This window comes from Callospermophilus lateralis, chromosome 5 (genome assembly GCF_048772815.1).
Source record: "Callospermophilus lateralis isolate mCalLat2 chromosome 5, mCalLat2.hap1, whole genome shotgun sequence".
Lineage (NCBI taxonomy): Eukaryota > Metazoa > Chordata > Mammalia > Rodentia > Sciuridae > Callospermophilus > Callospermophilus lateralis.
In genome coordinates, this window is record NC_135309.1 from 164,697,381 (window position 1) to 164,723,400 (window position 26,020).

The 26,020-nt window shown below is 63.0% G+C and overlaps 1 protein-coding gene across 1 annotated transcript; it reads right to left on the reverse strand.

Annotated features, from left to right (window-relative positions):
• Nucleotides 1-3,539: 3,539 nt before the first annotated feature.
• On the reverse strand, nucleotides 3,540-19,280 carry Slc6a19 (solute carrier family 6 member 19). Its single transcript, XM_077109413.1, has 12 exons — nucleotides 19,079-19,280; nucleotides 13,536-13,676; nucleotides 12,545-12,682; nucleotides 11,688-11,869; nucleotides 11,187-11,297; nucleotides 10,663-10,775; nucleotides 7,358-7,486; nucleotides 7,072-7,228; nucleotides 5,993-6,197; nucleotides 5,740-5,899; nucleotides 3,885-4,047; nucleotides 3,540-3,743 (listed from the first exon to the last, which is right to left on the reverse strand). Exons 1-12 carry the CDS (start codon nucleotides 19,278-19,280, stop codon nucleotides 3,540-3,542), a joined length of 1,905 nt encoding a protein of 634 aa, XP_076965528.1.
• Nucleotides 19,281-26,020: the final 6,740 nt, after the last annotated feature.

A 26,020-nucleotide genomic window follows, 5' to 3' on the forward strand; every position in this document is an offset into this window, starting at 1 on the left:
GCTGCCCGTCTCCCAGGGTGCAGGTGCAGAGTGGGTGCCTCACTGGACACCAGCCCGGGCACAGTTGGCTGGAGCTCAGCTGGAACTTGGAGATGGAATCGTCCCTCCTCGGGGATGTTTGCCCATTTATTTCAAGGAGCCCAGTTAATTGGTAACTTGGGCAGGTTCCTAGTGACTGTGCCGGCCTGTCCCCATGGCCCGCATCCCCAGCCCCATGAATGGCTTGGCCTGCTGCCAGTGTAGTGGCCTCTGCTCCAGGGACTGCAGGACCCCCACGGCAGGGCACACTTGGTCTTTGGAAACGATTCACTATGTGACTGTGGCTGTGCTTTTGAGGTGGGTGTAGACTCAGTTGGTGAGAGAGCACAGTGAGGACCCTGCACAGCTCTGCTTCCTGCACGTCACTTCTCCAGAGCTTGCCATGGGCAAGGACGTGGCGTCTGGGGTCTGGGAGGGCCACATGCCACCATTGTCACCACGTGCCCATGCTCGGCCCTTGTGGCCCCTGTCCTGGCATTGCCTTCTCACCTAGGAAGCTCTGTGAGTGGCACCTGCAGAGCCTGGGGCCAGCTGTTCTGCCCAGCATGACCGGGACTCTGCAGCTGGCCCAGGTCTGCCCTGCGCTTGCTGAGCAGCGTGCCTGGTGGGGTGCACCCACCGCAGCTTCAGGGCAAGGCATCTGTCCTGGGTGCAGCTGGTGATGCCCAGCTCTGGCCTGCGGGTGCAGCCTCTGCACCTCAGGACAGATGCCCAGGAGGGGCTGCTACTGGTAGCTGGTCACATCCGGTCTTGTTTCTTTTTCTTTTGCAGGGCTGGGGCGGGAACCAGGGCCTGTGCGTGTAGGCAAGGGCTCAGTGCTGGGCTGCGCTGGCCCACTTTTCTGAGTCACCATGGTGAATGCTGGCTGCCTGGCTCTGTGCTGTCCTGGGCTTGTCTTAGTCCCCAGCCCCAGCTGTACCTGCTCCAGACCCAGTGCAGAGCCCAGACCCTGTGTGTGGCCTCCTCTCCTGTGCTAGCTGCCCCACTTCTGCCCTCCGCAGTCGACTGGGCAACATCAGTGCACAGGGGTCGAGTCCTCTTCTCCACTGTAGCCACCTCCTGCCCGTGGGGTCCAACTCAGAGGAGCCCCATGGGGCTCTGCTTGGGCTCTGGGTTCCTCCCTCCCAGGGCAGGCCTCAGCCCTGGATCTGTGTTTCCACTCCCCTGGCCATGACCTCAACCAGGCAGCCACAAGTCCAGATCCGAGCCCCAGGGCTCCCGTGTCCAGTCAACACAGTCTGGGACAGGGGGCATCTCCTGCGGTCCTCTTCTCCCTGGTGCTCCTGGGAAGATTCCCTGCCTCCTGCCTCCCCTCTCCTGCACCCTGCATGTCCTGGCCAAGCCCTACCAGCCCTCCGGGGCAGCAAGGGGTCCCCAGACCAGTGTCTGTCCAGCCCACTGGGCTACCAGGTCCCACACTCCAGGGGCCACGGCAGAGAGGTTTCTTTCAGAATGAACCATCCCCTGGGCCCAGAGGGGGCCAGACTCGCTAGCTGCACCTCCAAGTGCTGTGACCCCCCCTCGGCCCTGGCCACAGCCCAGCTCAAGCCTCCGGTCTGACAGCAGCTCTTGAGCCAGGAGTATTAAACAGGCATGCTTTACTCCACAACCCCACACAGAAGCCATCAGAGCTGCCCAGGAGACACCGCGGATGTCCGAGACCCCACGGGGTCTCCTGGACAGGCACACGGGGCCTCCAGGACACAGTGGGCAGTGCACTGGTGGGTGTGGATCCATCAACGGCTTCCCAGTCGGAGGTTGTGGGGAGAGGGGAGGTGGGACCACTGGCCACCAGATAGGACCCTCCATCTTCTTGGGCTGAGCCTCCGGGCATGTCACCAGGCCTGGGGCAGAGCCTGGGCCCCTGGGTCCCCCTGATTTGGTAGATTTCTGCAGATCACAGTCCCAGGTGGCCAGCTGGATGATGGAGAGTTCCTGGTCAGAGGACTTGGGTGTGGAGGGTCTCGTGGCTGGAGCTGGAGTCTGGTGGGGAGTGACGTGGAGTGTCTCTGAGCCGGAGGAACATGGTGCCAGGGCCCCAGGACCTCCCACACTGGCCGAGAGAATCCTCAGGAAGTTTTTTCCATGGAAAGCGGAGGCAACCAGCTGGCTGAAGCAAACATCCGAAGTGGGAAGTCCTCCGGCTGAGATGGGGAGAGGTCCAGGGATGACACCCCCACCACGGGGCAAACGCAGACGCGACCCCGGGCTCCCCGAGCGACACAGGGTGGACCGAGTGCCCAGGACTCTCAGAGTGCCCTCAACCGCAGTGCTCAGGCCAAGTTACCCTTTGACCTGTCTCCTCCAGCGTCTGGCTAAAAATTCACGCGGTTAACGTCCCTTAAGAACACGCAAGGTGGCTCCTGCTGCGGTTAGGCCAGGCTGAGCTCCGCTGAGCTGCCCATCGAGCTGTGCAGCCAGCAGCAATCATTAAACGGTCAGCCCCCAGCCCACGCACTGCTGGGCTGACCCCGGCCAGGCCCGCAGCCTCGCCCACCCGCGCCCCTCACACTTCTCCTCGAAGAGCAAAGGGCCACACCTTTCCCTCAGGGGCCGTTGTCCAGGGCGGCCGGCAGTGTGGGTGGGCAGCGGGGACCATTCCAAGGAGACCAGCCGGCAGCTCGCTCTCCGTCTCCCGCCTCGCGACAGAGGGAGCACAGCAACTCGGCCTCCCACGCCTGGGCCTTGGGCTCTCCACAGGGCAGTGCAGGTCAGTCTGCCCCAGGCCACAGTCCATGCCCCACCACCATGTCCACATGAGGGATAGTGCAGAAGGTGGCCAGGCCTGAGAAGGGGCACGTGTCAGGAACATGTAAACACATTTTCACACATATGTGCAATAAGCACACGTATACATACGGGAATATGCACAGGCACACACTTGTGAGTTGTGTACAGGTGTATACAATTCACGTACACTTAGGTGCATATGTACAGATATCTGTGTGCACAATACACAGGCCCACCTACACTCATATATACGTAACCCACACCATACAGACACATTTTACACCCAAACACACACACCTGCATATGCATGTGCACACATATGTGCACACACAATGTTCATGTTCACCTGCATGTGTGTGCACAACTTGTATCCACAGACATATACACACCTTTATGCACACACACATATGCTCACACATAAACATTTACACGTGTGTAAAATGTGTGCTTATGCACACACACAGGCATGCATACACTACCATGTGTGTACACACAAACATGCGCTTGGGTATATATACATGCACAACATACACATACTCACACATACACACTCAGACACATACGTGTTTATATGCATTCTAACATACACATCACACACTTTGCACCTGTACGTGTGTGTACCCCTGCATGTATGCATGAACACACTTGGACAACACATATGTACACACCCATGCATACATGCACACACACACTGCAGCCCTGCCACCTCAGGGGTCCTGTGGCTCCTTTCCTCCCGACACTATCGGCTGCAGACTATGGGCTGGGCCCACTCAGGACTTGAGTTCTCCGTTCACAGAGGCTGTGGACAGCGTGCTGACCAGCCCTTGCTGGTCACCTGGCCTCCGCCAATGGTTTCTGATGATCTTGTAGAAGGCGACGCAGGGAATGGTGAGGCATGGCACCCCAGCCACAATGGTCACCACGGCGTACACCCAGCCTGGGTAGGCCACCTGCTGGGACTGGGGAAACTTGTCCTGCAAGAGGGCCACACAGGGTGAGCAACCCCGAAGGCAAAGGCACTCTGACCCCACCGTGACGCCCGCCTTTCTCCAGCACTGCCTCCCCCTGCCCATGGGGAACTTGGTAGCTGCCCCTGTTGCCGGCTGGGCACTCACATAGCTAGGGTCCCAGACGTTGTACGTGAGCTCTTTGTTGACCTGGATCACGAAGTAGAAGACGAAGATGACCAACATGATTATGGGGCTGACCACTCTCCACATGAGCTGCCAGAAGATGTTGGGCTTGTGGCCAATCATGAATTTGATGTCCCGGTTGAACCTGCAGCAGGGCAGGAGGGGTGACCTCCATGAGTCCACCAGGATGCAGTTTATAGAGGCCCAAGGCTGTCCAGTCCTGCTGCCTGGACGTTGCATGTCCTGGAGGCCACGCCCTGGCATCCCTCAGCAAAGCTCCACTCCGTGTGCAGGCAAAGCTCTGCCTCTTGTCGGAGGAGACCTTGGCCAGCGGAGCCACCTGCGCCCGTGTGCCCGGAGGCCTGACTGCCTGGGATGCCATCACCGGCTCTGCGGCAGGCTGGCTGTCAGAGGTTCCTGTCCTGCCACGTGCTGGTGACTACAGAGGGCCAGAGCTCCAGGGGAGCAGAGCAGGCGCAGCCATGAGACTTGTCCCCTCCACTCCTCCTGACACATGTACAGGGTCAGCCCTGAGGCTGGACAGTGCCCATCATGACCTGCCCTAGGGCTTGAAACTGTCCTATGCCCAGCTTTCTGCACAAAGGGTTTACTGTCCTTAGAAATCAGGATGGACAGGCGGAACGTAGGCGTGAGCCTGCCTGGGGTCTCTGAGACTTGGTCTCGGGCCCGCTGGGGGCCTTTGGAAGCCCAGCCCTGCAGCCCGTCCACCTGGCACCTGCCTCTCCTACCATCCACAGACCTGGAGGCAGCATAGATCAGTCTGCATGTCCTTCACAGCCACCAAGCTGGGGTGTGTGGCTCATTCCACAGGCTCTGCTTAAAACACCCTTGTGACTTTGAAACCCCCTGTGGCGACCTGGTCTTCCTCAGCCTGGCCCTGCTGCCCTTGGCTGCTGCAGCCTGGTCCCCACGCAGGCTAACGAAGCCCTGTCCATGTACCCTGTGGACTGCTGTGTGTCATGATTCAGAACAGGTCTCCCAAAGCAGGAGCCCCAGCAGAGGGTGGCACTTGCTGAACTTGGCCACCTACAAGGGCCCTGCCTCCCGCAGTCCTGTGCAGCAGTGGGGGGTGAAGAGAGGCAGGGCAGGTGTGCAGCCAAGGGCCTGTGGGTCCAGGGGGGCCGCCCTGCCTGCCCGCCCTGCCTGCCCGCCCTGCCTGCCTGTGTAGGGCTCTGGCTGGCTGCAAGAGCCTCCTCTGCCCTGAGAAGCTGGAGTGCTGCTCCCCACACACCAGGAGCGTCCCTGGCCATGGACAGAGAGTGGAGTGCAGCCCCAGCTCCCTGCCCCAGGACACTGCTGAGGGCCAGGCCTGACTGAGCAGGAAGCTCCTACTGCTCTCAGATGCTGCCCCATCCTGTGATTTTGTGCCTGCCCTTGAGCCCCAGGGGCTATTTCAGGGTCCCCAACGGAGGGTCTTGCTCATGCAGTGTACCCAGGCTGAGCTGCGATTCCCTGGTGGCTGCTGCTGCGTTTTCTCTCCCAGCACTGTCACCGCACATGGGTCCCCGCACTGCTGCTCAGCCCTGTTTGCACAGTGACATCTAGTGTCATCGGGAGCTGGAGGGCTTGAACTGCTTCCAAATGGGAATCAAGGTGCCACCTCCGCCAAGCTAAGCCCCATGCTCCTGCCTCTCTCAGTCCATGCAGCAAGGCCAGGACCATGTGAGGCCTGCTCCCCTGAAGGCCATCGACACTGGGGCCACATGGCAGCAGAGGCCTGAGCCACGGCCCGTCTCCCCTGAGCCCAGCAGGAACTCTCCTGGACTGAGCTCATCTGTGAGACGCGGCTGTCCCCAGTGCACCACCTCCGGCCTACCTGTCCACGCCGTAGACGTAGACAACAGCAAACATCTCACAGAAGGCGATGATCAGCAGGGGAATGGAGCCGGCGTAGCTGTCCATCAGGGACAGCCAGTACTGGCCAGAGTTCAGCGTGAAGACGAAGGCGATGAGGTAATTGCCCAAGCAGATGACACCTGTGGGCCGGCGGGTGCAAAGCCATGGTCATAGGGCAGGACCCACCAAGGAGGGTCTCCCCTGAGGGCGCCACTCCCTGGGTGCCCACACACCTGTGAGCAGCTCCTTGGGCCACTTTTTGGGGATAAGCCTGAGGTCCTGCAGGGGCACAACCACACCCTCCATGTTCCCGAACATGGAGGAGAGGCCCAGGCAGAAGAGCATGAGGAAGAAGAGCACCGACCACAGCGGGGACACTGGCATCCTGGTGATGGCCTCGGTGAAGACGATGAAGGCCAGGCCCGTGCCCTCCACACCCTGCACAGCGGCACACAGTCACGGGCCACACCAAGAAAGGGCTGGGCACTCGGGGTCATCTGGTGAAATGGGTCCATCCGTCTTCTGGGCCCAACTTGCTTTTTAAAAAGCTTGACTATGCGCTGTGACCCGTGGGTGGGTCCCACCTCCCAGCAGCGGTCAGAACCCTAGTTGCCAGGATGGCAGTCATGGCCACTAGGGGCGTCTGCAGGGCGCTCTCCCTGTGCTGGGCTCAGAGGGCTGCAAACAGGCCCCTGAGCGAGTCACAGGCACACACCCTGGTAGTGCTCTGAAGTCAGCAGGCAAGGCACAGGGGCCTGCGGGTATGCGCTGAGGCCATGCCACCGTCCCGGAGGCCAGCTGTCCGGGCAGTGGAATCAGGAGAGAAACCTTGGCTCAACCAGGAGCCATCCTCTGGAAGTCAGTGGGACACCAGTGAGCCTCAGGATCCTCTACCCTAGCTAGCCGCTAGCTCTGTGACTCCTGCTCCCAATGTGACCCTTTAACCAGTGGCCACAGCAATAGCTACAGTGCCAGGCCCTGAAAATGACCTGCTCCTCCAAAGCACAGGCTGGCTTCCAACTGGAAAACTGCAAGGTCAGACGCAGTCACCTTGGGCCACCAGATGGAGAGCAGTAGATTTCCCTAGGTGTTAAAATGGTGTTCACAAGCTCCATTACTAAGGTTTCCCGGCTTCCTGACAGCTGAGGGTCAACCAGACAGAAATGTGGTGCTGGCTGCCTGGTAACTCTCCATCTTTACAGAAGGAGTCTGCAGGGAGCCCTAGGTTCAAAGTCAGGGACTGGGGCTGGTGCAGAGTGGGCTCCGCGTGCCCGGAGGGGCTCTGAACCGCATGGAGCCCCCCAGGACCCACCTCGGAGAGGAAGGAGTTCATGTCGCAGTTCTGGAAGCTCAGCTGCGCGTAGGCGACGGGGTCCGAGGCGTTGCACCAGCGCTGCATGTCTGCAAAGTTCTCCTGGGTCACGTTGCCCTCGGGCAAGTCGAACCCGTTGATGAGGGTCAGGATGTTCCTGCAGGAGAGAGGGGGCTGATGCATGCCCCGATGGCCCCCGGAGGTCGTGGGTGGAAGGGGTGGGCACAACCCTGGAGGGGCCCACAGGGCCCTGTGGGAGCGTGGGCGGTGGTGGGGATGCACTCACGTGCTGAAGCAGTCGTCGTAGCGCTCGGTGGCGCGGAAGCCGATGATGGAGTAGACCACGGTGGCCGCGTACACGGACGTGAAGCCGTTGATGATGGACACGATCACAGAGTCCATCTCACAGTTGTTGCTGTGGACGAGAGTGGTGCCTGCAGGCCCGGCATGGCTGATGTGTGGGCGAGGATGCACCCGCCCAGAGTCGGGCAGTGTGGTGGCCCCACCATGTCCAGTCCTGAGGCTGCGCCCTGCCCTGGGTAGGGAGCAGCTGAGCCCACTGTCCTCTGGTGTGTGGGCATTTCAGACTCAAGAGTGGCCCAAGGGCTGGGTCTCAGCCCCAAGCACAAGGCTGGTGGACCTCACTCTTGACCTTCTTACCGCGCTAGGAGGCCACACACCTTCCCCACGGGTGGCTCTGATCTCTGTGCTCCAATCCCAGCCCAGCTCAGGCAGGGGACAGTTGGCTCAGAGTAAGGGCAGGCCCTGGGCCTCCTTGCCCAGCAGGCAAGGCCCATGGCCTCTGGAAATGGCAGGCCAGGGCCTCCCCTGCCCACCCGCTCCTTGCCCCAGACCCTAGTGTGATGGGTGGCTTGGTTTGGGTGGTAGGTTCTTTTTTGGAATTTTGAGAGGGATTCACTTCACAGATGCCAGGACTGGGTGGACCCCAGGCCTGGGTGGACCCAGAGCTGGGTGGACCCCCTCCCAGGGGGAAGGAGGAGCTGGAAGGCTCTGTCTGGGACTTGTCCTCTGAGCCCTGGGCCTGCGTGACATGATGGATGTCACCTCTGTCTGGGACTTGTCCTCTGAGCCCTGGGCCTGCGTGACATGATGGATGTCACCCATGGTGCAGCAGGGACGGTCCCAGCAGGGGTCCCCCGGTGGAGTTCAGTCTGTGGAGGGTCTGCAGGGTTCGTGCTGCCACAGGGGGCTTGAGGGCCAGAGAGCTGTGTAGTCCTGGCCCCGAGGAGTGGGAGGTGTGGCCACCTGCGGCCTCAGCTTAGGGCCCCTCAGGGCTGTGAACTTCCTCCCAGTCCTCACAACCGCAGTGACCTCACTCAGCCTCTGGCTGAGGCCTCCACACTGACTGTCCAGCCCCCTGGACTCCCTGGGGTCTCTGCTTTCGCCTAAGGACTCCCAGTCGCTGTGACACCTGAAGGCTCGCCACTGAGCACGTCCTGACCCCCCAGCAGACCACACCAGCTCCCCTCCCTCCAGATGCTTCTGTCAAAGGCAGAGTGTGCTGGGTGTGGTGGCCACTCCCAGGTCCTGAGGCAAGAGGACGGTACGTTCAAGGTCAACCTGGGCAACTTAGAGAGGCCCTTTCAAACTAAATAAAAAGGGCTGGTGGCATAGCTCAGTGGATGATCACCCTGCGTTCAACCCCAGCACCAACAGTGACATCAATAACCCAGTAATAAAGTAAAAAGGGCTGTGGAGACCAGAGGCGGAGCGCCTGCTGGGCACACGTGGGCCGGTTCAGCCCCCAGTCCCAGGCCCCCCAGGCAGCATGTGAGCCATCATGGCTGCAAATGTGTCCACAGCGGGCACCGCCCCTCACCACTGGGATGGCCCTGCGCAAAGGAACTGGGGGCCTGGGCACCTGCACGTCTGGCAGAGTGCAGAGCTGGCAGTGGCCAGGCAACGGGCAGAGCACTGCCCAGCAGTGCCGCCCCTAAGGGTCCACACCTGTGTGCTGGTGCTCACAGCAGCCAAGAAGTGGAAACAGCCCGATGTCCCGGCTAACAAGTGGACAGGCAGGCTGTGCACTGTCCACCACCACCCAGTCAGCCGTGCCAGGAAGGAAGCGGGGTGCCCGCTTCACAGGGGTGCCATGCAGCCCGAGCAGCACAGCCAGGCCAGAAAGCCACCAGGGCTGGCCCCAGGGACTTGGGAGTGACCGCTCAGGGGTCGGGTATCTCTGGTGAGTTGAGAACATCTGGTCCTCGAGGGGCCGCTGCTGGGCACCGGCGTGAACTGTGTGGAGGTGAAGTGTCTGAAGCAGGTGGAGCTCCGCCTGGCTCCCCGCGGTGGGCCTGTGTCCCCTTCCACCCCTCCCCACTGCTCCAGAGGGGGCTTTCTGAAGCCCGGGACCGGCCCACGCGGTGACACTGAACACAGAGTCTTCGGTCGAGCCAAGGGCAACACTGCCCCACCCCACCTGCTCCATGGCTGGTACCCGGTGCCCCTCCTGCAGTGCCCGGAAGCCCTCTGTCCGTGCTGACCCTGGCCGCCTACCAGCCCTGCCTGCCCATCACCATGCCCTCCTGTCAGTTTCCCCTTCCCAGAAGGCACCCCTGCCTGCCTGGCCTCTGTGCCACCTCTGTTCAACCTCGGCTGCCTGGCCAAGCCTGCAGGTCCACCTGCCCACAGAAGGCCATCCTGCCCTGCTCCTGCTGCCTCCTTCCCACCCCACCTCCGCTCATCACCACAGACACATTTGCTGATCACTTGGCTCAACCATGGCCCACCAGGCTTCACCCAGGATGGCCCTGTCACACAGTAGGTGCTTGTCCCCCCAGCCCACCATGAGTCACTGAGATGGCCCTAATGCACAGTAGGTGCTTGTCCCCCCACGCACCATGGGTCACTTAGATGGCCCTGTCACACAGTAGGTGCTTGTCCCCCCATCCACTGTGGGTCACTGAGATGGCCCTGTCACACAGTATGTGCTTGTCCCCCACCCACCGTGGGTCACTGAGATGGCCCTGACACATAGTACGTGCTTGTCCCCCACCCACTGTGAGTCACTGAGATGGCCCTGTCACACAATATGTGCTTGTCCCCCCCCCCACAGGTCAGCAAGGATGACCCCGATGCACAGTAGGTACTTGTCCCACCCACCCACCACAGTTCACTGAGGATGGCTCTGACACACAGTAGGTGCTTGTCTCCCCACCCAGTGAGGACCACTGGGGCAATCCCCGGGAGGTGCTCCACAGCGCCCCCTGTGTCTCTCTTGGGGACTGCCTGGCCTCTGAACCCTGGGCCCTCTGTGGGGCTCTCAGGGAGGCCCTGCCTGCAGGATCCCACCAGGTCTGGGTGCCCAGGAGTGAGCAGGGACCACGTGGGGTGGGGTGGGGACTGAGGAGAGGGAGCACACAGAGACCAAGCAGCGGAGCTCGCTGGGCCCGGCTTGAGGAACACCCGGGCATTCCCTTCCAGGGGCCCAGCCAGGGGGCTGTGAAGGGGCCGGGCTTTGCCCAGCCCCTCTGTTCTCCCTTCTCGCCTCACGACAGAGCTGCCCTTGGCCAGCAGGAAACGGGCCAGGCCCTCAGTGCCGCTCTGCGGAACCCCCTGCCCCACACTCACTGCACAGAGTTGTAGCTGGAGAAGGAGATGAGACCCCCGAAGGCCAGCGAGAAGGAGTAGAACACCTGGGCGCCCGCGTCCAGCCAGGTGGTGGGGTTGGCCAGCTCCGTGACCTGCTCCGACAGAGACCGTGGCTCACCCGCCAGGCCCAGAACAAAGGAGGGTGGCCGGGGAGGAGAACTGAGCCTCGGTGGTGGGTCAGGGAGGGAGGCCGCCTGGGCTGCTGGTGACTGGTGGTCAGGATGGACGCTGTCCACCACAGGGAGCAGCTGGGTCCTCCGCTGACTGGGGCCACTATTCTACACAGAGGGGCAACCTCAAGCTACCCAGTGCCCCCACCCTGCACAGCCGCAGGAGGGCCTACAGACAGGACTCCCGCTGGGCCTCGTTGACCCTCCTAGACTTGGGACTGGCCGGCAGCCTGGGAGCTGGTCTTGAGGCCAGGAGGACACAGAGTCGGAGAGGGCCTGCCCCAGCATGGACCTCCCCAGAGGATCTGGAGAGGGTGGACAGCAGGAACTCACGTTGGGCGTGAACAGGAAGACGATGCCGTTGGTGGCACCCTTCAGCGTCAGGCCGCGGATGAGGAAGATGGTCAGCACAATGTAGGGCAGTGTGGAGGTGATGTAGACAGCCTGCATGGGCAGAGGGCACACGGGTCAGGCCGGGACGAGGGCAGGGCTGGCAGGCGGGAAGCCTTCCCAGCCGAGGATGGTGGCCCCTCTCCGTCTTCCGCTAGGCCTGGTGGCCCTTAACACTTCCACCCAGGGAGATGGGATGACTCTGTGTGCAGAGCGCAGTGCGGGGCTGGACCCTGGGCCTCGTGATGCTGGGCCAGCTCCACTCTGGGCTGTGCCTCAGCCTGCGTGGGACGATTCAAGAGCCTGTCTTGAGAGCATCTTGGCCAGCACGTGTGGCAAACCTGGGGCAGAGGCCTCCCCAGAGGACATTGGGACCAGGTGGGGTGGTCAGTGGCTCAGGTGTGGGCCCCGTTCCCGGAGGCAGCAGCCTGGACACACCCATACCTTCCCAGTGGTCTCAATGCCACGGATGGTGCACACGTACAGCACGCTCCAGGCACAGGTCAGGGAGAGCAGGATCCACCACTGGATGGAGCCCGAGTCGTTGATGGAGGTGGAGATGTTGAGGGTCTCTCGGTACCAGAAGTAGTCCACGGAGGAGCTCTTGGCACACTCTTCCACGTAGCCTGCGAGGGCAAGCCAGGCGCACACCTCAGGGCTGGGCCACCAGGGAGAGACACATGGGAGAAGGGCCACCAAGGCCCCACATGTGCCCGGAGGCAGGAGCGTGTTGGGGACACGCGCCTGACTGTGGCATGTGCTGCTTCTTGCTGCCCCAGCTCCTGGGGGCACACGCTCAGCAGGCAGGAGGTTGGGGTCTTGGATGCCCTGGCCAGGTCCACACCCGTGACGGCCCAGCTCTCAGGGCTCACAGAGCCACACCCAAGAGGGGAGACTCCAGCCCCAGGGCAGCGGGGTGCCCTGGGAGGGACCTGAGCCTTTCCCACCCTGCAGGCCCCCGAGTGAGGGATCCTGGGAGGGCCAGGGTTGGGGAACACGCAAGGCACCCGTGGTGGAGACGTGGCGGGGCCATAGGTGTGAAGGAGCTGGTCCTCTGGACATCCCACCAGGCCCTGCCTGGAGCCTGGAGCCCCAGCAGTTCCCGGATCCCTGTCCGTGGGGCCCTGAAGGCGCTGGTTTCTAAGTGACCTGAGGCTCCGAGGCGCTCTTTCAACAACCAGGTCTGTAGCACCCAGGTGGCCAGGCACGGAGCGTGGCCCTGCGCCTCCTCGGAGGTCCCGTCACTCCCACGGGGCCAGGTGGGGGGCCAGGTGGGGGGCCCTGGCCCTGGCCAGCCTCACCTGTGCGGTTCCCGTTGAGCGGGCACTCGCTCCACGGCAGGGGCTCCTGGAAGGAGTTGAAGAAGTACCACATGACCAGGGCGATGATGGTGTTGTAGTACAGGCCCACCATGAAGGACACAAGCATGGAGGCGATGCCTGCAGGAAGGGGTGGCTGAGGCCGAGGGCAGCTGCCCCCGCGGAGGGCCTCCCGACAGGGCACTCGACAGCCGGAGGGGCAGGAGCAGTCCCCCAGGCCCACCCACACCAGGGGCAGGCGGGCAGGGAAGGCTGTCTGTCGAGCCCCTGGGGGAGTGGTCCAGTGCCTGGGACGATGGGGCAGGACCACAGGGGTGTCATGTGTGCACTTGGCTCAAGTGTGAGAGGGAGTGGGGGGCCGACGGGGACGGGAGGGACGGGGGACTGACGGGTACAGGAGGGCTGGGAGAGGCAAGGGCTGGGGGAAGGAGCTCTGGATTCCAGGGCAGGGTGTGGGTAGTGGTGCTGGTTGGGCCTCAGGCCTCAGGGCAGGCCCCACCTGGACTCAGAGTCCCTTTCCTAGTGGACCCTGACCCTTTCTCCCAAGCTCAAGAATCTTTTGGTGCCTACCCATGTCCTGAGGTCCCAGTGAACTGTGGACTCTTGGTGAGAACACGCTAGGGCCACCCCTGGGTCAGAGTTTGTAAATGAGTGACCACACCTGGGGCTGGGGTCAGAGCTGGGGGACTCCTCGCTGAGTATGTGGAAGTAGGCCGAGAGCAGGCAGCTAGTGCCCTCTGCTGGCCTACTCTGGGCAGGCAGGGGTCATTCTGCTGTCCTCTGAGTCGAGAACCTCCTGGGGACCAGGAGCGTCCAGCCCTGACCCTGCCATCTCCACTCACTCCTGGAGGCTCCAGCACAGGGTTTCTGAAGGCCTCTGAGAGGGGTGACCCTGGGATCCCTCTCTGCCTGGGGACACTTGGAGGCCCGTGCTCCAGTCCCTGGCCCAGGAGGGGCCACACCAGACACGCACCTACGCCCTTGAGGGCCGGGTGGATGGAGCTCCACACGCCCACACTGCCCTTCCGCAGCCGCTGACCGATGGCGAACTCCAGGTAGAGCAGGGGCAGGCCCTCCACCACCAGCAGGATGAGGAACGGGATCATGAAGGCCCCTGCAAGGGCAGAGCAGGCGTCAGGACGCAGGCCTGCAGGGGCCCTGGGGACGAGCCCAGGGACAGTGCTGCAGAGTTGTGTCCTGACTGTGAGACAGAGCACCAAGGTGGGTGGGCAGGGTGGACCTGAGCCGCGATGGAGCAGTGAGTCACGGACCAGGGTCGGGTGGACTGCCTGCTCCAGAAGGGCCACTGGGAAGCAGGCAGTCCCACCCTCACACAGACCGACCGGCTCCACCTGTCCACTGGGGGTGTGGTCGCTGGACCAGGCCTGCCGCTGCTGCTGGGAACACCACCGAACACCTGTGGTGTGGGGACTCCTAACCAGGGCCAGTCGGCCCCCAGAGCTCTGCGAACAGGCCATCTGCCCTGAAGGGGCCCTGCCAGTCCCTGCTGATGTCCAGCCTGCACCTGTGTTGCAAGTGGGCTTCCAGCAGCACCTGGGAGCTAGTGAAGGTGTCCAGGGAGCTGGGCAGAGGGGGTCACTGAACCGCTGGGGAGGTGAGGACAGCGTGGGATGAGTGTGGGAGGAGCAGCAGGCGCCAGCCTGGGCTACAGAGGCACTGGGTGTGCTCAGCAGGGTCTGTGAGGGGGCTCAGGGGCCCTGCAGTGGGCGTGGACCCTATGGGTTTTACCTGCTTGCCCCCCTCCCCCCCCCCCCGTGTGGGAACCTCCCCCAGGGGCCCTCTCAGGCAGCCGGCAGCTGGATTGTGCTGAGGACTGAGGACACAACTCACAGCCCGCGCTCAGCCTCAGAGCCCACACAATGCTGCCTGAGACCAGGTGTGGGCCAGCCCCGAGGCCACTTCCCTGAACGCTGGGCGCCAGCATTGACCTGCGACTGTCCTGCCAGGTCCCCTGGCGTCATGTACAGCTAAAGAATGACAGGTGTGAGCCACCCACCCTCAAAACCTGCCCTCCTAGGCTGGTGTCCTAGGCACAGGTGACAAGACCCACCCCAGAAGGACACCCCAGATCCCAACGTCTGGCCAGAACAGCCCTGGGAGCAGCCTGGGCCCTCTGGGCAGAGCCAGGCCCCTGTCAGGCAGGGACAGCATCCTCCACACTGACAGATGGACAGAGAGACAATGAGAGGCAGAGCAAGGCTTCCCTCGGTTCCAATGAGGCCCTTGGGGGTCCCTGCTGCGGTCAGGCCCAGCGAGGGGACAGAGTGGTGGGGCCCCAGCTGCAGTGTGGGTCAGCAGCGTCTTGGCATCGGGGCGCCTGGGGGCCTGGGGGCCTGGCTCAGGACAACCCAGCCCAGGAAGCAAGCCCTTAGCTCCTCTGGGAGAGCCAGGTGGGTCCTCGGCCCCTGGGGGTCTCCAGCAAGGCCTTTGAAGTGTCCTTTGAAAGCAAGCCAGGAGGGGCCCTTCTGTCCTCCTGCGCCTCCCATGGGTGCTGGCGCCCAGGAGGGAGGGGCTGTGTGGGTCCAAAGGTCCAGGGAGACCCGGGCTCCTGGTGCTGCCTGGAGCCCTCGGCTCACTGGAGCACACTCAGAAGCCAGGTGGCAGGACAGACGGACAGGGAAGTGCTGGGGATCATGCTGCCTGGAGGGAGCCACGCCCCCTTCTGCAGGGTAAGTAAGTGCTCTGGCGTTGCTGAGCAGAGGGCAGGACCCACAGACGTCAGGACCCACGAGGACAGGACCCACGAGGACAGGACCCACGGAGGACAGGACCCACGAGGTCAGGACCCATGGAGGACAGGACCCATGGAGGACCCACAGAGGACAGGACCCTCGGAGGACAGGACCCACGGAGGACAGGACCCACGGAGGACAGGACCCACGGAGGACAGGATCCACGGAGGAGAGGACCCACGGAGGAGAGGACCCACGGAGGACAGGACCCACGGAGGAGAGGACCCACGGAGGACAGGACCCAAGGAGGACAGGATCCACGGAGGATAGGACCCATGGAGGACAGGATCCACGGAGGACAGGACCCACGGAGGACAGGACCCACGAGGTCAGGACCCACGGAGGACAGGACCCACGGAGGACAGGACCCACAAGGTCAGGACCCACGGAGGACAGGACCCACGGAGGAGAGGACCCACGGAGGACAGGACTCACGGAGGACAGGACCCACGGAGGACAGGACCCACGGAGGACAGGACCCACGAGGTCAGGACCCACGGAGGAGAGGACCCACGGAGGACAGGACCCACGGAGGACAGGACCCACGGAGGAGAGGACCCACGGAGGACAGGACCCACGGAGGATAGGACCCACGGAGGAGAGGACCCACGGAGGACAGGACCCACAAGGTCAGGACCCACGGAGGACAGGACCCACGGAGGAGAGGACCCACGGAGGACAGGACTCACGGAGGACAGGACCCACGGAGGACAGGACCCACGGAGGACAGGACCCACGAGGTCAGGACCCACGGAGGAGAGGACCCACGGAGGACAGGACCCACGGAGGACAGGACCCACGGAGGAGAGGACCCACGGAGGACAGGACCCACGGAGGATAGGACCCACGGAGGAGAGGACCCACGGAGGACAGGACCCACGAGGTCAGGACCCACGGAGGACAGGACCCACGGAGGAGGGGACCCACGGAGGACAGGACTCATGGAGGACAGGACCCACGGAGGACAGGACCCACGGAGGACAGGATCCACGGAGGACAGGACCCACGAGGTCAGGACCCACGGAGGAGAGGACCCACGGAGGACAGGACCCACGGAGGACAGGACCCACGGAGGACAGGACCCACGAGGTCAGGACCCACAGAGGAGAGGATCCACGAGGTCAGGACCCACGGAGGACAGGACCCACGGAGGTCAGGACCCACAGAGGACAGGACCCACGGAGGTCAGGACCCACAGAGCCAGCCATTGGAGGCAGCCCCTGGACTAGAGCGGGGCAGGCTGGGCATGCTGGTGGGCAAGGGGCCAGGGGCACGTGGAGAAAGCTGGGGAGAGCTCTCAGTGCGGCTGTCCTGTCTGCCCTGCAGAGTGTGGAGGGAGCGGGGCAGCAGCACTGGAGGGGCCAGCAGAGCCCTTCAGTGGCCTGAGGCTTGAGGCCAGTGCTGGACACACCTGGAGATAGGCGTCTCTGGCCGCAGGTGTGAACATGGCCCTGGAGCTGATTGCAGTGTGGATGTGATGCCTCTGAGGGGGCGTCTCAGCTGACTGAGGCTTGCCCCCCCTTACATGTCCCCCCATACTGTGCAGAGCCAGGTTCTCCCCTGCCCTCCTGCCAAAGCCTCATGTCCCCGGGAGCCTGCAGAGGGGACCCTGTGTCCCCTGGGTCCTTTCAGCTGTTTCCTTGAAGGCAGAATGCAGACAGAGCCTCACCTACAGGAGTTCTCGGCCAGCCCCGCGTCCAGAGACAGCCAGGTTAGCTCACCAGGAGCCCCTGTGTGGGGTCACAGCAGGAGCTCAGAACCTTCCCCGGGCAGGCAGAGGGCCTTGGGTCCTGCTTCCCTGAGTCCATCTGCTGGAATCCTGGCTTCTGCTCCTTCAGGCCAGGTGCTGGGTTATTGGACACGGTCAGCACAGGGCAGAGTGATCCAGGGGCACAGGTCTCATGGTGACCTGTGCTGACTATCTCTGCAGCTGTTGGGGAGCCTAGCTGGAAGGTGGCCTCTAAAGCCCGGGAGGTGACCAGGTGTTCCCACACAAGAGGACAGGGGCAGCTAGTCCAGGGACTAGGGGAGAAGGGCTTGCTGGTGTCCCCAGGACCACCCTAGACCCTGGGCTTGCCAGGACCTCTCTGCCTGCCTGGAGCCCAGGCCCTGCAGGGAAGCAGGCGCCCAGGACACTCTGCCCAGGGATCCAGCCCGTGCAGAGCCTGCACAGCCCCTTCCCCATCTGTCCTCCAAGGGTCAGACCCCGTGGTCCTCAGAGGGAAGTGTTAGGACCCAGAGCCCCGCAATCTCCAGGCTGACCCTAACCCCAGGAGCTGGAGCCCTTCAGAGTTCCACCATGTCCCGGGGCTCACAGCCCCTTCCCCATCTGTCCTCCAAGGGTCAGACCCCGTGGTCCTCAGAGGGAAGTGCAGGACCCAGAGCCCCGCGATCTCCAGGCTGACCCTAACCCCAGGAGCTGGAGCCCTTCAGAGTTCCACCATGTCCCGGGGCTCACAGGTCCCTTTTGAGAGACCCTGAAACAAAGTACTGTGGGTCAGCCTCAGACCCACTGACGCTCTCCCAGGTGGACACCGGCCAGCCCTGGCCTCCATGGGCATCATGGTCCGCTCCCCATGTGGCACCTGCATGGCCCCCTGCCTGTCCTCCCCTCTGCCCTGAGTGGAGAGCAAGGTCCCAGGCCTGAGTGTCTGTAGGCAGCTCTGGCTCCCTTTACCACCCAGTGCTGCAGGGTCCTGGGGCGGGGAGGGGACTTTGGGGGAAGGCTGAGGGCTGAGCTGAATTCTGGGAAGCCAGTGTGGAGAAGGGACCTGGGGACTGTCAGCACCTGGCCTGCTGGGAAGCCCCACCCTAGCCCCAGGGTACCCACCTGCCCCAAGTGGGACTTGCCGGCTGGACCAGAGACACCAGAGAGTTCACCTGCACAGCGCAGCCTGCGCAATTCGGAGGGCAAAGCTGACCCAGGAGTGCCACCCGCTGCTCCCTGGGCACTTCCCTCAGAGCCCGTGAGGCTGCACGACCAGTCATTGAGAGAGAACCAGATGCCACGCCTCATGGCACGCAGGGTACCCGCAGAGCCTGTTCCTGCAGTCGGGCGGGGCCTGCCCAGACTCCCAGGCCTTCAGGATTCCGAATTGGTAATGGAAGCCCAAGGCTGCCCACAAGAGGGGCAGCAGCCTCCCAGGGCTGGGGGCCAGGGGGCAGGCTAGGGATGCCAGGCAGCCATTGGGAGCTATGACCTCCATGCTGGCCACTCGCCCCCTGAGCTTCCTGCAAGCAGCAGGAACCACCCGGAATGGACAGGGGCCAGCCCAGGCTCAGACCCACACCAGGAGAGGGGAAGTGGGGCTGCCTATGGAAGGCCAGGCCCTGGAGCAGCCCCGCCGAGGCTCGTGGGTTGAAGGCAGGGCCCCACCTGTGGGCTTGGAGTCCAGCAGCCTGTGCCTCTGGTCACCCTCTCCCAGTCCATGAGGTCTTAGGGGCCCAGTACCCAAGCCTTCCATCCTCAGGGGAGGAGGCTCCACCTGGGGAGCTGCCCGCCCCTGTCTCTAGCCGCTGCGAGACCATCTTTGAACCCACAGCTACCCTGGGCTGAACAGGGTGGGTCTCCCCAGGAGACTAGGGGTGGGGACATCTTCAGCCTCTCGGCTCTCTGAAGGGCGTACTGGGGGTCCAGCAGGGATGGCCATCTGTGACCTCCGGCTTCTGGGTTGTTTGCTCCTGGCCTTGCAGTCTGTCTGGCCTCAGCCTCCACCTGGGCTTCAAGCCCCCCCCCCCCCGCCCCAGGCCCTGGCCACCCTACCTCCTCCGTGGCTCTGGCACAGGTAGGGGAAGCGCCACACGTTGCCGAGGCCCACGCAGAAGCCCACACAGGTGAGCATGTACTGGGTCTTGTTGTCCCACTGGGGCCGGGAGCTGGCCTCCTTCTTCTCGATGCTCTCCAGCTCATCCAGGGAAGGGATCCGGTCCTCCAGGCCCGGGTTGGGCAGCACGAGCCTCACCATGGTGGTCACTGAGCTGGGCCTGGCACGCGCAGGCACGACGGGAGCCAGAGGGCAAGTGGCGGTGGCTGGGAGCCCAGTGCTTTATAGGGAACCTTTGGCACCTCACCGGAGCACCTGGGTGGATGGAGGCGTCAGCAGATCAGCAGGGCGCGTCTCAGCTGCAGTTAATGCCTTATCTGCCCATCCCAGGGCCCTGGAGCCACCCCCTGCTGCAGACAGGAGGCCCCGGCTGGCCGCCCCTCCCCTGTGCAAACCAGGGCAGGGCCAGGCCTGCTCCCTGGGAAGAGGGGCCCGAGGCAAATAGATGGTATCTGCTGGCCCTGCCTGGCCCAGCAGGAGACTGGTCCTCTGGGTCCTTGGAGCAGCTGCATCTCCTCCCTGCAGGAAGTGGGCAGGTCTCCTCTCAGCCCGTTCCAAGTCAGGCTGTCCGCTGGACATTGCTGACCCCAGTCCAGGGGAGCGGGGGAAGCCCTGTGCTGGTACTGGACATTGCTTGTGGTGGGAGGGCTGTGTGGCTCGGGTCCCTCCCCGCGGAGCCCTGGGAGGGCGACCCTGCCTGTGCGGTGTGGCCCACAGCCTGTGCGGCTGCATTGTGCCCGGGCAGTGCCAGGCCGCCATACCCCTGCTCCCCGCTAAGGTGCCAAGGTCCTGCGCCAGGGTTCATCTGTGCCAAGACTGAAGCCGAGTCGGGGTGGTGGCAGGAGCTGGGGTGGGGGACGCCTCCAAGCTCGGCCCTGCCCATCTGGCCCCATGGCCCCTCTCCCCTCAGGAGCCACCTGGGCTCCAAGACCCCCACTGGGCCTCCCTGAGGTGACCCTGGTCCTCTCCCCAAGCCCATGTCCCTGCTACTTTATTTCTCAGCAGCCAGCCCCGCTGCAGGAGGAGCCCCCAGCAGGCTCTGTCCCACCCTCCACCTGGCTCCATCTCGGGGCAAGGGCATCCCTTGGGGTCAGCAAACTCAGGCTGGCCTTTGCCCATGTGGGGTGCTCAGAGGGTGGGGGCCAGAGATGAGGCTTGCCCTTGAGAGCATCTGACTTCCAAGATATCAGAGCCAAGGGCGGGCAGGGCTCTGGAAGAGGCTGCAGAGAGACAGAGACCGCCAGAGACAGACAGGGAGAAGGGGATGGAGGGGCAGAGAGGTAGAGACAGAGACACAGGGAGACAGAGACAGAGGCAGAGAGACAGAGACAGTCAGAGACAGGGAGGTGGAGATGGAGAGGCAGAGTGGTAGAGACAGAGACACAGGGAGGCAGAGACAGTCAGAGACAGGGAGGTGGAGACGGAGGGGCAGAGAGGTAGAGACAGAGACACAGGAGGCACAGAGACAGAGTTACAGAGGCAGAGACAGAGACACTGAGAGGTAGACATAGAGACAGAGGCAGACAGAGAGGTAGAGACAAGCAGAGATAGAGAGACGGAGGCAGAGAGACAGAGATACAAAGGGATAGAGGTAGAGACAGAAGCAGTGACTGGGAGATACAGATATAGAAATAGACACAGAGACAGAGATGTAGAGACAGGAACAGAGAGACACAGAGACACAGAGAGACAGACAGAGACAGAGATAAAGAAATGGAGACAGGTACAGAGACAAAGAGAAACATAGACACCCAGTAACAGACCCAGAAAGACAAAAGCAGATAAAAGACAGAGACTGAGGGAGATGACAGAGATGGAGAGACGGGGAGGCAGGGCTGTGTGGGGATAGGAGGAGGTGAGGCCCGGCCCTGAGGGCCAGCCAGGAGGGCCTGGGCCCAGCTTTCCCCGAGTGTGGTGTGAGGCCCACAAGGGAAGGCCAGAGGGGACAGTCCCTGCCCCAGAGTCCCCATGGCACAGCCCTGGCCTGTGGTCCTGGGGCTTTCTCTTCACCCACACCCTCCAGAAGGTCCTGTCAGAGCTGGACGTGGGCTGCTCTCAGTGCAGTGAGCCCCAGATCCTGTGTGTGCATCGCAAACACGCTAATGCCGCGTGTCCTGCGGAAGTCCCCGGAAATGGCTCTGGCAGAAAGCCCCGTGCAGGGTGAGCAGGCGGGGCCCCCCATCGGGTCCTGGGGTGCTGCCAAGCCCCGGGCCTCCTGTGGAGCTCCTTTTGGCCACCCTCGGGGCATGTCCAGATGGCCCAACTGTCCCCGACAGCAGGTTTCTATCAAGCTCACATGGAGTGTCCTATGGGCTGGGTGGCCTCCAGGGCAGCTGCGTCTCTGGATCCACAGTGTCTGTGCCTGCAGGTTAGGGGATGGCGGTGTCGATTTTGCCCACATTTCACTGAACAGAGCGTCAGGCTCCCCCGACCCTGTGGGGGCAGGGTGCAGTCTGCGGGGGCAGCGGGGGCGGGGCAGGGATGGTGGTGGGCACCACGGCGGCCGGGCTGGACTAGGCCAGGCGTAAGGCTGCCTCACACTCGGGCTTTGGGCCTCTGGCTTTGCTCTGATTTGTGGACGGTCACGCCCTCCAGCCTCCTGGTAGAGGAAGTGGCCATCCAGCCACCCATCTTCTGCATCTGCAGACAGCGTCCCTCAGACTGTCGTCCTGCCCTGTTTGTGGTCAGCACCTGAGTCTGTCGGTCCTGCAGGCTGAGCAGTGACCAGGCCAGCTGGTCGAGTTCTCCACAGGGGTGGTCTCTGGACGTCGCTGGGCCCTGTGGTGGGTCCCAGTGGCGTCAGGCACCTGGACCTGCCAGGCCTTCAGGGCAGCTGCGTGGCAGGCCCACCTGGATGGCTCCAGTGGCCCCCGGGTGCCCGGAGCCAGATGAAGGGGTGCGGGGCACCTGCTCCCTCTCCTGGGGCCTCTGCTCCTGGGTCCCTGCCTGCTCCATCAGGGGAAGGGGACTCCCCGGGGTGGGTGGCTGGTGGGGACCAGCTGCAGAGGCCCCACCTTTTCAGAACGCATGCTCTGCGGGAACGCTGAGAGAACACGTGAGTGGACGCTGCAGGACACCAGGCTCAGCTCCTCGGCCACTGTGACGCGCAGTCAGCCAGGGGGGCCCAGTGGGCACCAGAGTGGAGCCAAGCGTCTCCAACGGGATCCATGTCCCCAGAACTCTGCAGCCCTCTCATCCACCCTCCCCAAACGGGTGGCAGAGATGGACCACAGCCAAGCCATGGGGGTCCCGCTGGGGCCTGGCCCCCAGCCTCTGCCAGCAGGTCAGGATGATTGCCTGGGAGGCACTGGACAGTGTGGAAACACTGGGCCTGAGCATCTCTGAGCTGCAGTGGCCTGAGGGCTGCAGGGACCCCATCCTGTCCCTTTGTCCCTTGGACATCACTGGGACACACAGAAGTAGCAGGTGGGCGTGAAGCCCAGCTAGGCTGTCGCTGTCGTGGGTCTGGGCCGGTTAGAGCCAGGAGCTGGCTAGGGACTGAGGTTGGGCATCCCACGGGACAGGACAGCAATCTGCAGCCCTGGTGCTCCGCCCAGGAAGGCTGGGAGGAGGATCAACCTCACCCTGAGAGCCCTCTCCCACCCGGCCTCTGGGCAGGCTGGCTCAGGGGATGGCTGCGGAGAACCCCATCCCGTGACAAGCTGCCGTTAACCTTTGTCTCCCGCGGCTGCTGGTTGAAGGAGACGCTGCACGTGAAGGCTGGGTTGCTGAGCAGCGGCAGCCTCAGAAGTCAGGAGACGCCAGTGCCCCGCTCCCCGCCTGTTGACTCTGGGCTGGAGCTAAGCCCACAGGATTAGCCCCCGCCCCCAGGCCTCCTGGCCATGTTTGTGTCCCCTGTCTTCTTCTCCCAGAGCCCAGTCTCTGCCGGGGAGATACCGAGGGCAGGGAGCGTGGACGGGGAGCAGGGCAGCTCTCGCCTGGCGTGGGTGTGCTCCTTGGGGGCGCAGGCCAGCCGGCCACTCTGGTCTCTGGGACAGGGCTTTCCAGCACACCTGCCACAGCGGAGCCGGGCGTGTCCCCGCACTCCCACTCGGCCTGGTGGAGTCGAATTCCTGTCTGTGTGTCACTACTGCTGCCTGAAAGGGCACTTGTTGCCAACGTGGGTCTCTGAGGAGAGGCCAGACGACGCGGGGGCAGGACAGGGTGCGGCTGGCCCTGAGTTACGATGGCGGCTGAGCCTGGGAGCCACGCGGGCAGCCTGGGTGAGCAGAGCCACGGGCGCCCACATCCCCATGGGCATCCGGGGCAGGCCTTGCTCCCTGACCATAGATGCTCTGGCCCAGGGGCTGGGGGTGACCTGGGAGCCCAGGGCTCCATTGTACCAACATCGTCCACTTCAGCTTACACTTGGGAAAAGAGGAGATGGACAATGTCCTCCTAGGACAGGTAGTCTTGTTTTCAGATTAATAATAGTGAGCAGACACAGCAGGACACACCCGTTTCCTGGCCACTTGGGCGTCTGAGGCAGGAGGGTCGCTTGAGCCCAGCTTGAGACCAACCTGGACAACCCTGTCCCCCAGAATAAAACCAGTTGGGTGCAAAGGCACAGGTCTGAGACCCTGGCACATCAGAGGCTGCGTGGGGGGATGGCAGTTCGAAGCCAGCCTCAGCAGCTTGGCAAGAGCCCGTCTCAAAGTGAAGTAAAATTTGCTGGGGATGCAGCTGGTCAGGCAGCCCTCGACTCAATCCCCAGTGACTAGTTAGGTAATGACATTAAAAACGGAAGTGCAGATTTATATTCATAGCTTCTGTGAATAGGGAAGGGTCACATCTTAGAACATGTTTGAAAAATGCAGAACAAATACAAAGAGATGAGAGGAAAGGCCTCACCGTCCGTGTCTGGGACAGTGGAGACCAGGTCACTCAGCGTGTCCCAATGCCTGTACACACCTATTACATGTGTATGAGACACACATGTTCACAGCACACGGCTTCGCCTCTCTCCCTGGGCTGGGAAGGAGCCTGAGGCCCTGGCCCTGAGCACTGTCCACAGGAGCAGAGCGCCAGGTGGATGTCCTTTGCTCTTGGTGCAGTGCATTGTGAGTCTCAGCTGCCATGACACCTTTGCTCACTGGCATGGGGTTCTCCAGGTGCCCCCTGGACACAGGTGGCGAGCAGGCTGGGGCGGGGCTTCTCTGCAGCCCTTGCTGGATCGATGGTGGGAGTCCTCTCTTGGGCCCTGGTGGCCTCTTTGGTTTCCGGCTGGGGTGACATTCATAGGTCTTCTCCTGCACACAGCCCTGTCCTGGAGCGATTCCCAGGGACTGGGCATATACACTTTTGTCCTTTGAGAACTTGGCCAGCACGTGGGGGGCTGTGCACGGGCCCGAACATGGAGCCTCTGTAGGGCACTTAGGGCCAGGTGGGTGGGCAAGGACAGGCACTGTGCAGTCAGATTGGGTGAGCCCTCTGCTGACCTCCAGGATGGCCCTCACCATGCAGTCCAGATGGTCTCCAGGGCCCCTGGTGGTCAAATGCTGGTCTCCATGTCCTGCTGAGGATTGGCCCAACCCAGGGCCAGGCAGTGAGAAGGCTGCTTTCCTGGGGGGCGGTCACCAGGAGACCAGCAGAGCTCAGGTCTGGTGCAGAGGGGGAGGCTGGGCCCAGGCTCAGGGTCCCGGAGCCACCCTGTGAACCTCTGAAGTCTGCCAAGGTGGCAGAGCCAGGGCCATGCTCAGGGCAGTGCCCGGCTGCCCCAGCCTGGTGGAGGGATCCTCTTGTCTGTCCACCTGACTCCAGAGCCTTGGCAGAGCAGTGAGGCCGTGGAGCGGGGCCGGAAGGCCACCTGGAGAGACACCAAGATCACAGCACGACCCCCAACCTAGTAATCGCTCTGTTCCTGCTTGGGCCTCTGTGGAAACCTGTAAAATGGTCCTTGAGCAAGTGGTCCTGCATGACTGACCACCATAACGTCGTCTTGGAGGACGCCTCTGGCCAGTGCTCTCCAGGAGGCGACCGTGCCCTGCCAAGTGTCCACAGGGAGAAGCCTGCACAGGGGTGGGGCCTGGAGACCTGCAGCCCTTCGTCCCATGGGCCTGTCCAGGGCAGGCTGCTCCCCAGATCCCTGGACCTCTGTTCCTGCCGATTTGGGCCCTTCTCCAAAGTCTCCTGGGACAACCTTCAGTCTCTTCTCCCCCAGCCTCGGTCACCGGGGATCCGCCCTAGTGCCTTTACCCTTCACCTCCCCACCCTCAAGACACCAGCTCAGTTCCGTGATGCACAAAGCCCTTCCTTCAGCCCCGAAGAATGTACTAGCCCCGTCATGGTCCCAGCCAGCCTGTCCCCACTCACAGCCTGCCCTGTTCTGGTTGGGAGCTCTGGGACTGTTCCCGGAGCAGAGCTCAGGGCTCCCAGGTCCCCCGGCCCTGCCTCCGTCCAGCCCAGGGACAAGCTGGCCCCGTGTCCTCGTGGCCCAGTGGGTTGGGTGCAGGGTGTATAGTTTGACCTCTGCCCTGCCCTGCCCAGGGCCACTGAGGGTTCTGCCTTCCTGCCCCTGCACGGGCATCCGGAGCCCTGCCTCTGTGCCTCTGTGATGTGCCCTGACCTCAGAGCTGGCCCCGGGGTAATTACAGAGCATTCACAGGTAATTACAAGGTCTGAAGAGTGGACTCTCAGGAACAGGGCCTGGATTGCTGACTGAGCCCTGAGCGGCCGTTCAAGACCTTTGGTGTAGGCTGGGGTGTCGCTCAGCGGGGAGCAGCCTTCTCAAGGTCTCTGAGTCTGAACCCGCACTGGGGAAAAGGGAAAGGCACAGCTGGGGAAGCCCGGGGGATGGGCAGGGGAAGCCCAGGGGGCGGGGGTACCTGGATTGAACTCAGGGGCACTGGACCACTGAGCCACATCCCAGCTCTATTTCGTAT